Source organism: Branchiostoma lanceolatum, chromosome 12 (assembly GCF_035083965.1).
Source record: "Branchiostoma lanceolatum isolate klBraLanc5 chromosome 12, klBraLanc5.hap2, whole genome shotgun sequence".
Classification (NCBI taxonomy): Eukaryota; Metazoa; Chordata; class Leptocardii; order Amphioxiformes; family Branchiostomatidae; genus Branchiostoma; species Branchiostoma lanceolatum.
In genome coordinates, this window is record NC_089733.1 from 14,745,007 (window position 1) to 14,757,702 (window position 12,696).

The 12,696-nt window shown below is 41.8% G+C and overlaps 1 protein-coding gene across 2 annotated transcripts; it reads right to left on the minus strand.

Moving 5' to 3' along the window:
• Window positions 1-129: 129 nt before the first annotated feature.
• LOC136446270 (sorting nexin-4-like) lies at window positions 130-12,359 on the minus strand. 2 transcript variants are annotated; one of them, XM_066444610.1, is made up of 14 exons: window positions 12,230-12,359; window positions 11,421-11,536; window positions 9,610-9,760; window positions 8,902-9,057; window positions 8,267-8,314; window positions 6,963-6,992; window positions 6,602-6,657; window positions 6,045-6,117; window positions 5,286-5,413; window positions 4,347-4,436; window positions 3,659-3,758; window positions 2,866-3,017; window positions 2,345-2,459; window positions 130-1,469 (listed from the first exon to the last, which is right to left on the minus strand). In XM_066444610.1, exons 1-14 carry the CDS (start codon window positions 12,296-12,298, stop codon window positions 1,422-1,424), a joined length of 1,332 nt encoding a protein of 443 aa, XP_066300707.1. In that variant the 5' UTR covers window positions 12,299-12,359; the 3' UTR covers window positions 130-1,421. The 2 variants fall into 2 exon arrangements, with proteins under 2 accessions (XP_066300707.1, XP_066300708.1); XM_066444611.1 differs by lacking the exon at window positions 6,963-6,992.
• Window positions 12,360-12,696: the final 337 nt, after the last annotated feature.

Genomic DNA, 12,696 nt, shown 5'->3' on the forward strand with positions numbered 1-12,696 from the left:
ATGGTAGAGGTGGTTGTGTAGTATTAGCATTATCTGTAACCCTTTAAAAGTTAAAGGAGATGCTACAAGCAAAGGTAATATTTCTCTCTCATATTGATTAACTGGCCCAATCATATACTGACAGCAAAGTTTAAAAGTTCAATCTTTATTCCAGACATCCTAATTTGTACGACAATTGAGATATTCCATTTAACATGTAGTCAACAATAAGTTGGGTTTACTGATTTTCGCAAGTGCAAAAACAAATTCTATCTAATATATGTAAATATCATCCTTCATTTTTGGGCCATATCTTTTTCTTTGTTTCTAAATCAAGGGAAATGAAATAAGGTGTACTAAATACAATCACCAAGTAATTACCTACTGATCAAAATAATGGGCTCAAGATAGCTTTTTTTTCTTCATAAAACCGTAGGTTTAAAAGCTAAAACTGTGTGAGACAACTGACACTTTACAAATTGTGGTTCATGCACAATATAACACAACTACATAACAGTTACTGTAGACTATTTTTCATTTCATGACTTTGCATGCTGGAATGCCTGAACAAAATGCGTTTTTCTGTGTAAATAGTTAAGACTTGTTGCAGCATTTAAAACTATTACTTAGCACTGTCACAGTATAAACCCCTTACAAATTCAACTTTACTGTCTGCAAGTTACTGATTTGCAAGAGGCGAATTTTACCTTGTACATTTGACACTGTTACATTACAAACAATGTTTACAAGTAAGTACACAACTACTTAGTATTTAGTAATTAAAACAGAATTAGAGTGTGGTGTTTTATGAAAACACATTATTATTCCATGGTGTGGAGGTTACTGTAAATCTTGCAATATTTGCACTGGTTTTATTTTCGCATTTCGCAAGGTGCCTCTCTACAGCTACTACATGTTTTTGTGCTACACTATCGTTACCACTGCGAAATCAAATCCACGTGAAAATAGATGACTTTGCAGAATCATTATACACTGTATCGGTTATAATTCATTTGATGCTCTTTGAGTGAATAAAATATGCCCTGGCCTTCATTTTTGCTTAACTACATGTACCACACATTTTGCCTTCAAGTTGACAACACTCTTATCTTTTTTACACTACTGAACAATGTACCAAGGTCAAGCACTTTGCAATTTGCATAAGAAATATCATTCTGCTGGTATCATATACATGTATAGGGTAATATGCAAGATCAGATTTTTCTGTGTATGCTGTATGACTTGTCAAATGCCCGGATGTACATGTACATGACAATCAATCTTCCCCCTTTAAAATGGCTTCAAAGTGCATTTTACTTTTAGTAAAAGCTGACAACTTAAAAATTAAAGCTTTCGCCTTTTGTGATAATAAGGGCATCACTGGACTAAAGTGAAGGAGAGGGATAGGGTGGTACTTTTTGCACAGGGTCAAAGGTCAGAGGTCACATCTTGGTGAAGCATTCCTTGGTGTTGTTCCACAGAGAGACACCCTGGAAAAGTACAGATATTACACACAATTACAAAACACTACTAGTATCAGGAGATACATAGCCTGGTATCCGTCCAATTACAGGTTTGCAGAGCAAAACCTTTGTTGGATCCGTTGGCATGTGTGGTGGCTGCCATCTTGATTTTGTTAATTTCATTTAATAGAAGGGGTGTTTTTTGGGTCACCAGCATTCTCTCTGTTAACAAATCGGCACACAACTATATCACACATTCAACTCAAATAAAAAGAAAAATTCAATATCAATTCATATTTATAAAAAGACCCCGTACTCGCTAAACTAACATAGCAAACCTGAAGTATATGTAGCACAAATACTTAACTCTAGTTCTAGCTTCAGTTTGCTCCTCTTATCGCTTCCCTAGCTAAATAGTCCGGCAACTACACAAAGGGCAACCACTAACTTTGGTGGTAATTCGCTAAAGAAATATCTTCATTCTGCTGGTATTGTATGTATGTATGGCTTTTTGCAAGATCCAATTTTTCTGTGTATGTTGTATCAATGAGTTTTCTCCTAATATTCAAATGCCAAACATTTTGTCACAATTGTACGTTTATGTTTAAATTTTGCATTTCTACATTCAAATGGATGTGGGCATTGGTTGTGGGATCAGTCTTTATCATTATGAGGGTCTGCATGGGGGTCCCCACAACACTTTACACTGAATTTAGAAGAACCCCCTATGTATTACGCTTCAAACAAGGATTTGGTCACCCTGCTACAACTTACGTGCATAAAACGGCTTTCCCTACGATTTACGGGAAATCAAAATAAGCTGCCTATGCCTAATGGAAAAGAGCATGCAGACATTCCATCATGTCAGAAACTTAGCTAGGAAGAAGCCGTTTCAGCCCTACCTTTTTGCAGAGTTTGATTTGCATGATGGAGTAGTTGATGAAGATTTCCCGCAGGTCGCGGACCTTCTGGCGCTTGAACCGCTCAACGTCCTGCAGCGACCGATCAATGTAGGTGCTGCAAAGGGTGGTGGTTGTGTTAGAAATCATGTGTCAATATACAACCCCTCCCTATGAAAATATACCCTGCTACTGAAACAGCAATGAAACTTGCTGCCCTATATGCCGCTTAACCCTTGTCCTGCTGATGTTTTTTACACAATTTATTTCTCATTCTGTTAAGGGTAAATTTTATTTCTTAATCAGGTCATTTTCCCTTGACTTTTTTTTGCGCTGTGGTGGCATTGTTACTTCCGCATTCGGTGCCTTTCACAGATTGTCTCTACTATTACTCATGAATTAGATTAATTCTGTTAAATTGTTATAGAGTTTAGCATTATAATTCTACTGTATATATTGTCATACATTGTACTAGTTACAATTGTCTTGCAATAAAGTTCTTCTTCAACGCCCCCTGTTCTTACCTGAGCTCCCATTTGGCGGCCTGAAGTTGCTCCTCAGTTTGCTGGGTCTGCTCCTCCAGTTGTTGGATCTTCTTCTCTCTAATTTCCGGGGTGTCGGCACCAAACAGCTTGGTGGTCATGCCTTTCAGGGAGAAACCACTCTTCACATCAACCTGGGGGGTAATTAAGTTATTAACATTTAGTATTCTTAAAACATGACATGGCATGAGGTTATGTCTTTTATAGCATTGTTTCTTTGGTTAGGGGATATCACTCAGCTGGTAGCAACCCCAACAATTTCTATGGTTTGTGGGTTGGTCGGAAGGATGATTCAAGAAGTCTAACATACACCTATCGAAGTAGATAGTACACATATACTTGTATGAGCACTTATGAATTTATGTACAAAATGGACAAATCTTGGTGGCAGTGTGTTACGGTTGTTGACTTGGAATCTAAAGGTTCTGAGTTTGAATCCCTGGCAGGGCCCAATGTTGTGCCCTTGGGAAAGGCACTTTACACCTATTTCTTCACTCTACTAGGGTGAGAATGAGTACCTAGCTTCAGTAAGGGATGTCCTCTTAAGCCAGAGGTCCCATGCGTGTTTGAGGAGAGCCACACCTTGAGCATGTTAAAGAACGCACAACACGAATCGAAAAGAGTATATGGGTCCATCCCAGTGCGAGTGTACCAGTCATACCCTGCAATCTCGTCTTCCACATATACAGCTTGTACTTGCTGTAAAAAACAGGTGTGTTATGCCTAAAGGATGCTTACCGGTGAATAAACAAACAAAACAACAAAACAAACCTACCCCCTGCTCCATCTGCTGTTTCTGTGCCTTCAGATAAACCAGCTTGTCCTCCAACTTCTCCACCTCATATTGGAGCAGCTCCTGTTTCCTACAGATGGACCTGTCAGACACACAACAAAAAATATTTCAAATATTACTGACTTCTTAATAAAAAGACTATTTTTACACAACCAGGTGATTTATTCAACAGATGTTTCAGTGTCCATCTGTCACCTTCATCAAGGCAATTCTGGAGAAATCACTTGGTTGTATAAAAAGAGTCTTTTTATTCAGTGACTTACCAACCAGATACCAACTATTCACAGATGTGAGAAAAGATGTGTTAACAGATTTCTCAGGCTAGCAAAGCCCGTGTCACACAAACCCGACCATGGTGCCTCCCAAACTTCTACATGTACAGACCATGGTTTGAAGTTAGCTGTGAGAAAAATGACTTGTGGTTAGAAGGTGGCCAGCGAGGTTGTCTATTAGTCTTTCAGACTAACAGTCCTTGCCTGATTTCTAAGTGCTGTTGATCAATCTATTTTCTTAGGGAGTCAATTTCGCAGTATGAGTGGAAAAGAGGACTCTATGTTTAAAGTTCCCAGTTGAAACAATTCCATAGCATGAAAACACATATACCAGGAGTAATGATTTTTTAAAAGTTAAACTACCGGGAATATTTCAAAATTTAGAGTATACCACTGACCTGAGAGCATCAGCAAAGTACAGATACTCCTTCAGGGCATCAGCATATGTGTCCTCCTCCTCCAACATGGAGTCTATGGAAGCTGCATATCTGTAAAGGATATGATGTAAAACAGGCATGGTTAGGTAGAACTAAGGATTAGGGCAATACCATAGGCGGCAAGGTGGTCTTATGGTTAGGGTTGCTGACTTAGAATCCAAAGTTTCTGGGTTCGAATCCCTAACAAGCCCAAAAGTTGTGCCGTTATGAAAGGCGCCTTTTTTCACTCGAATGCTACCCAGCTTCTGTTAGGGAAGCCTCTCTGATAGTCCTGTATTTGAAGAGAGCCACACCTCGAGCATGCTAAAGAACCCACCATACTTACTTATATCGCAAAGAGTAGGTGTCCATCCTTAAATGTATTAGTCCGGTCTACTGCAGCTTGTACATACTGTACAAAACGAGCGTGCTACATGTATTTTTAATGCTAATACGAACAAAAATTATTTTAAATGGGTCTTACAATGTAAGAATGCTGTTTAATATGTCTATACACGTACATGTGCAGTCAAACCTGGACGAGCAACCACCTGGCGTAGGCAACTAACCGGTGAAGGCAACAACATTAAAACAGTCCCGTCCATTTTTACATAGCTAATATACACTCCTCCGCAGTGTCGAAAAAAAAGAAGATTGTCAGCTTACCCCACCCAAAATAGCGTTGGAAGCCTTTGTGTAATACATGCAATACATAAACAGGTCGCATGGTGGGGTGCGGATCCTGGGACCGAGAAGAGGCGGGGACTGACCGCGCGCCAATTAGGGAACTGCTTGCGCAAAGTAACCTGGCTACGAGATGGTAGCTTTGTCCCTTGAGTGGCTGCTGAGAATAGGTTTGACTGTATATCCAATCATTTTTTTATACCCCTCCACGTAGATGAATAATGAACGGTCCCTTACACGTCCATGAAGTGTCCGGCGCTCTGCAGCCCGTCCCCCATTTCCTTCTCGATGCCGCTCCACTCGCTGAACACGCGCCCGTAGTTCGCGTGGATCTTGTGGATCCCGTAGAGCCGCTCAGCCAGCCTCTATGATGGGAACAACAGTGTTCAGTAGGGACGTATAACATCCATTAACATTTGTCTGCCAGGTTACATAAATATGCCACTTTGAAAAACATTGGCTTTGTGAGATCTCTAGTGCAGAAGGATGGAGGAAAGGAGTGAATCCAATGTGGAAGGATGGAGGGAAGGAAATTGAGAGCATGGAGGAAAGATAGAAAGAAGAGAAGGAAATGCAAAAGGATGGAGGAGAGGAAATGAAAGATAGAGGGAAGTGAAGAAGGATGGGGGAAAGGAAGAAAGGGAGGGTAGATAGAGGGAAGGGAAGAAGGCTATGAAGAAGGATGGCAGCAGACACTACGAACGTGAAAAAGCGACAAATGGACAAATTCGGTTACAAGTTGGGCAATAAATAAGTGTTGGTTACAATTTCAAAATTGTCGCCGTTTAGATTGCTCCCAATTAGCGACATTTTCCATTTATGGACCCAGGCCGAGTTGTATGGATGTGGAAAGGTTACAATTTCTGGGAGAACGGCGACAAATCGATTAATTCAATCATCAGGCAGAGAAGGTAACAAAGGGAAAAAGAAGGAGGGAAGCACAGAAGAAACAATTGAGGGAGGGATGGAAGTGAAGAAGGGCATGTGGATACGTACCTCCCTGATCTTCAGCAAGTTAGCGATGTTGGCCTCCAGCTCACTGCTGTAGTTCTTCAGGTCCTGGAAACGTCTGGAAACAGTCGTTACTTCAAGTTTAGTACATGGCAATGAGTAGCACTGTTCTCCTTGCTTTGTTTAAAAGAATTTCCTATTACAATAGATTTCAACCACTATTACCAAACTTAGAAATAGCTAGCTAGATATTGAAGCACAAGCCTTAATAAGAAAGAAAACATGAAGCTGGAGCAAAAACATAATACATGCACTGTAAATGCTTTTATGTTTGCAGTGTTTTGATTTTGAGGTAAGGAGAAAATGGAGTGTTGATGGTGTTTATTTCAAAGTTCACAATAGTGCTATAATCACATACCACAATAATGGAAACACTGGTGCCTTTACGAATTTAAGTTTGGGGTAAAGCAGCCACTGCAAAATTCACAAACACAAAACCAATGCAAAATTTTCAAGAATATACAGTAATAGCTGAGCAACACTTGACAAACAGGTACTGTTTTTTCTTCAAACATAACTGTAAAAATAAAAGTTCACCATACCTGTCTGGGTTCTTCAGTCTGAACTGTGCATTTAGTGTCTTCAGCCTGGAGTCCATCTAGACAGAAGAAAGTAGTTTCACATGGAAAACTAGCAAAGCAAGTGTCGGTTGTTAACCCTTTACTTTATACACCTTAAGACAGCTAGTTAATCTTAATACAAGGCATTTAATCTTAATACAAGGCAGTTCTTCCAAATACAGGGCAGTTACTTGTTATCAGTAGGCAACATGGATTTGAAAAGCTAGGTAAAGCATATTCTTTTCAGGGAGCATCTTGCTTCTATTATTAAGCATTAGCTGATAAGAAATGATTACTTTTTTCTTGTTTCCTGTATTAAAGAAGTTAGTGTAGAGTAAAGTACCTGAGCAGTCCTTAGAATCAAGTAGATTTTCTTAGGCAGCAGGGAGGGAAAGTACAGCAAGTGAACAGGAGCAAGCAGTGAGTAACCAAGCAACAACACAGCCTATATAATGTACAACATGTATACTAGTATGCATAGCCTCCACCAGGCCCCCAGGTTGCTAGAAAAATAGTAGAAATTGGCTGCATAGACAGATAACCTAGGTCACAAACTGTGCTCCCTGGCCAGCTAACTGGTCCGGCATGTTAGTTGTCTATTTGGCCAATTTCTACTACTTTTCCAGCAGCCTATGGAGCCTGGTAGAGGGTAGTTTATGCACAGGGATCTGATCTTACATGTACATCAACAGTATACATTGTATGTACATGTATCAGAGACACATGCCTTAGGTATGAAAATTAATGTTGTCTTTCTGATTATGATTCTGAAGAAATCAGGGTCAGTTGGTAGGGTCGGAGGGTAAGTGATGCAACAATACATCATTTGTAGTTCTTGGGAAAATGACAGCGGAGACTGGTATTCGACCGGTTTCGACTTAATTGTCTTTCTCAAGAATCTGATGCAACAAATGCAGTTTGACAATGTACAACTGAATTCATCAGGTACGGGTATTTTCAACATCATGTCTGCTAGTTTGCTAGCGGTTAAACCCAAAAAAAGGCTAGGGCGGGTAGGACTTTGCTAGGATCTATCCTTCTCCCAAGCCTTTCAACTAACAACATGTAGGTAATTCAGAGATCTCCCTAAGGAATGTAACAGTGACACTCCTCCATCCTGTTCTAATCTCAGCTCCATCCTGTTGATTTTCAAAGTTAGGATATTTCTTCCAATATTTCCCCAGTTAAGTCTGTAATTTTGTTAAAAACTGGAAATTTCAGAAGTAAAGCTGAAGTTGCAGGAAGTGACTTCCATTTATGTCAGAAAAAGCCAAATTGCATTTAACTTTTAAGCTGCTCTCCTTTTGGAGGGTGTGCGCCCCCCTCCGGACCTCTCCTCTCGCAACAGGTATCCTGTGCTTGGCACCCTCCCCCCATCCTGCTCTATATTTCTGGGGACATCCCTGGTAATTGTAAAACCCAAAAAATTCATGTCATAAGCTAGCTCACGGTTTGAAGTGCATGTGCGCAGTGTGATGCATCATGGGTAGTATGTCAAGGTTGAAAAAAGCCCTGGCCATTGTATTGTAATCATAATGTAATGCCAGGGGCCTTCACAAATCATTAATGTTAGGATATTGTATTAGCATAACGCAAAGTCTGTTTGCTTCCTTTTTGGTTTGGGAAAACAGCAAAGGAAAGACTCACTTTATTCTGATAGCCAGTTGCCAAGACTGTCTCCTTCCAAGCTTCAACCTGTAGAGGCAAAAATGCACAAGAACTGTTAGCCCAACTATTCTTACTAGCATACGGTTGTTCTTACTGGATACAACTTGATTGGTTTAACTAAATCAAGTTTGAGATGTCTTGAACTCACATCCCCTATATTTTTCATGAGTATGGTACTCAACGACAGTATTGTTTGTATTGCATAATATGTAAACCATAACACTATTAACAGTAGGTACAAGCTGTATAAGACTAGACTGTAAGGTTTGATATACTCAAACCAGGATGGATCCCTACTCTAGGTACTGGTGGGATCTTAAAACATGCTTGAGATGTGGCTCTCCACAAACAGGGGACTTTCAGCTTTGTCTTGTCTGCCAGATATACAAAATGTATGTCCCTAACTAAAGCTAGGTACTACGCATTGTCATCTGAGTCAAGTGAGGATGAAGGTGTAAAGTGCCTTTCCCAAGGGCACCACATTCAACCCAGAACCTTTAGATCCTACATGTAAGTCAACAACGCTACCCACAAAACCACAATTCCGCTCCATCAAAAATGGTGGAGTTTTTTATCAGTATCAGTAAGAAATGTTTTATTGTAGGATTACCCACCAGGTGCAGGAAGGCGTGGAAGATTTTGTCCTGGGACAGCTGGGTGTGCGCCGCCACTCTCAGTAGGAAACTCTCCAGGCCAGCCCGGCGCCGCTCGATAAAGTCTGGGTCGAACTTGTCCTCTCCTCCGGACAACTTCTGCCACATCATATGGATCTGGGAATGACAATGAAGACAGTGACATAAGTACTGTGGTTCCCAATAGCATTCAGGGATCTCCCCATAGTTCAACTGGTAACAGCCTCACAGTTTGGGGGAGGGTTTCAGGAGGTGCCTCAAGCACATTGGCTAGCAAAAATATATACCCTACTACTGAAACAACAAGGAAACTTGCTGACCTATGTGCCACTAGGCATTACAAGGGTCTGAACAAATGAACTAAAGAACAAACCCAACCGCATTCAAGAAATCATGGGTTCAAACCCTAGCTGGGTCATACCAACAAAGACTTTAAAAATGGTATGTACTAGTAGTACTGCTTTCTCTACTTATCTACTTAGCACTAAGCGCTTATGAGAATACAAGTGTATATGGTCCACCACTAACAGTGGAATAGCCCCCTACTGTAGTGCTTGCACAACCGAGGGCTATAGAAATGTTACCTTTTTCTAAGGCAAGGTAGCTCAAACACAGGTAGAGTTCCTCAGCAGCTCAAACTCACTGTTGTGTCTCCACAAACAAACAAATAAACAAGCAAACAAACAGTACCTTTTTCTCCGGCAGCGGAGGGATGACGACAGCAGGGTAGGTCACACAAAGGTAGTTCCTCAGCAGCTCGAACTCACTGTAGCGGCGCCACAGCGAGAAGGTCTCATCCGTAAAGATCTCAGGCAGCAGTTCCGACTTCATGTCTGTGATCCTGCAGGTAAGAAACACAGGGGTTAACAAAAGCTGGTGGGTGGTGAAATCTAACAACAAATACATCTCTAAATTACCTCCATGAAAATGGATGTTTAGTTTTGGGCCTATTTATTGGGTGTTTGTGTGTGTGTGCGTGTGTGTGTGTGTATGTATTTGTGTGTATGTGTGTATCCAGCGCAATAACTTAAGAACCTCTGGATGGATATAGCGATGATATTTGGTACATGTATGTCGGTACTAGCAGGTGTTATGGACGAGGAGGTCAGGACATCTTGGTTAGCCTGGAATCCAAACCTATTATAGCTCCCGAGTCTCTCTCCGCAAATAGGTCTGGCCCCACTCCATTCGAAACGGTTTGCAATTTGAATATTCCGCCTGAAATATGTGCGGGAACTCTGATTGGCCCCGAGTCACATGGGCTTCCTTCGGGAGGCTCAGCGATCATCATCAACATGGCCGCCCCCCAACCCGAAGCCGACGTGGATCATGCTATCGAGTCTATTTTGAGCGAATTACCCGGCATTTCTTCATTAAAAACCGAGCAAACAGATGCCCTGAAGGCTTTCCTCGGTGGAAATGACGTCTTGGCGCTCCTACCTACCGGATTTGGCAAGAGTTTGATCTATCAAATCGCTCCGCTGGTGTCGAGGAAGTTGGGTCGTCTGAAGCCCATTGTTATTGTGGTTTCACCGCTAACCGCGCTCATCGAGGACCAGATTCGTGAGGCTGCTAGAATTGGGGTGACAGCAGCACAGCTTGGAAATGCAAACCAATGTGATGGCATTCTGAATGGACATTTCCAGCTTGTGTTTGGGAGCCCAGAGCGCTTCGTTTGTCAGGAAGAATGGAGGGATATGCTATCGTCCAAAACGTTTCTGTGAAATGTTTCTCCCAGGCCCATCATACAAAGCACCACTAAGGTGCTCATCCAAAACGCCATGATGTCTCTTTGAAATTGAACGGAAATTGGAGTGGATATTGCCCAGATATCTCACAAAACTACTTCGAGCATTCCCGCGAAAAACGAGCCGACGTGACCTCTGTTAATCAACAACAGATCACGTGAAAAATGGTGCCTCCTGATTGGCGTTCTTTTTCTAAAGGTCATCCAATCAGCTTAGAGCGATGAAACATGAATATTCAATAGCTAGCTACTTAGTGACGTCACGGGCAAACCGTTTCGAATGGAGCGGGGCCAGACCTATTTGCGGAGAGAGACTCGGGAGCTATAATAGGTTTGGATTCCAGGCTACATCTTGGTTGGGGTTGCACTTGTCTTTCAGAAGGGATGTAAAATGGGGGTCCCATTTTCAAGGAGATACACACTGTACCTCGAGCACGATGAATTAAAGGTGAAGAGTTAGCAACCCCTCCCGTAAAAATATACCCTGCTATTGAAACAGCAAGGAAACTTGCTGCTCTATGTAATCTCCAAGCAGATCTAACTGTGGCAAACTGGGAAAGACTGTATCCAACAGGTAAAAGGAGTTTTATAGCCTTTTTGGAAGGGAGAGCAGACAAAAAATAGGGCATTATAATTTTTTGCAGTAGCAACCTCTGCTTGGAGAGTATGTGCCCTATGTGCCATTATACTACAAGAGTCTGAATGAACAAACAAATGAACCAATGCAAACCAGAAACCATCATAGTTTGCCTACCTTGTTTCCACCAGGTAAACCGTGTACGTCTCCTTCATGTTGATGGCGGACACGCCCGTACGGCGCTCCGGCTCCGTTACCGAGATCTCCAGCACGCTGAGCAGCGACGTCACCCGCTGAGGTCAAAGGTCGCACAAAACATCATGTAGACAAGGGTAACACAAAATAACATGTAGTCAAAGGTCGCACAAAACAATAAGCTAGTTCGGAGTTGCTACTACGCATGTGCAGTTTAAAAGGTGAAGGCCCCCGGCTTGTAAACAGTGCTCGTCTCGACATTGTCTAGATTTGCATAACGATTCCCAGACGGGGTTTGTTCACATCTCGGGGGCCTTCACCTTTGACACTGCACATGCATAGTAGCAACTCCGAACTAGCTTATACAGTCAAACCTGTACATACTAGTGGCAACCTCTACAAATATGGCCATAGTGGCCATTTTTGGCGGTTTCTATGTGATGACCTGCCTGCTGTGATTCTTTCTCCTGTGTGAGTGGTCATAATTTGGACTTGTCAGAACATACTGGACCAAGGGAAACAAAGAAGGTACCAAAAGTCAATCAGAACTACAGTATTACACCACCCCCTTCTAGAAAAAATTCAATCATTAAAACTGAAGCATCTCCATAAAATGTTGATTCTTTTTTTCTATACACAAAAAAATCAGAAAGCACCACGACCCCCCTCCCCCATTTCAGCTACAAAACCCCACATAATGAACCCTGCAACAGGTATATTTTCCGGAAAATAACCCCAGATGGACTACAAGTATCTTATTTCCGTGCTGGCATGTCTTTTAGTGTTCTCACCTTGCTGCTGCTCGGCGTACTGGCCTCAGAACCGACATCTTGTGCAGAATCAGAACCTGCATCCGCCATTTTGATTTACGATGGACAACAAGAAGGTTCGGGATATACCGTATACTGAAAATCCTTCAATCATGTGCTGGGAAATTACCATACCAAAGATTTTATTCTGAATTACCAAGATTAAAAATGCTTTGATTACTTTCATAGGCACCATGGCCGATTTTACTAAACATTTTGACAAAGTTGGAGGGGATCTTGCAACCTTCATGCATACCCTCCTATGTTTACGGTGCATGCTGGGTAGGAGAAGTCTGTCTATGTGGCTGACTGGTGAATATTGTTGTTCATGACAGGTGGATGTCTGTGGTTTATTAGTACCTTCGCCAAGAGGGTTACATTTTCGGTAGCGTTTGTGTGCGTGTGTCCGTCTGTCAAGACGATAACTGGAGAGAGCCTATATAGGATGG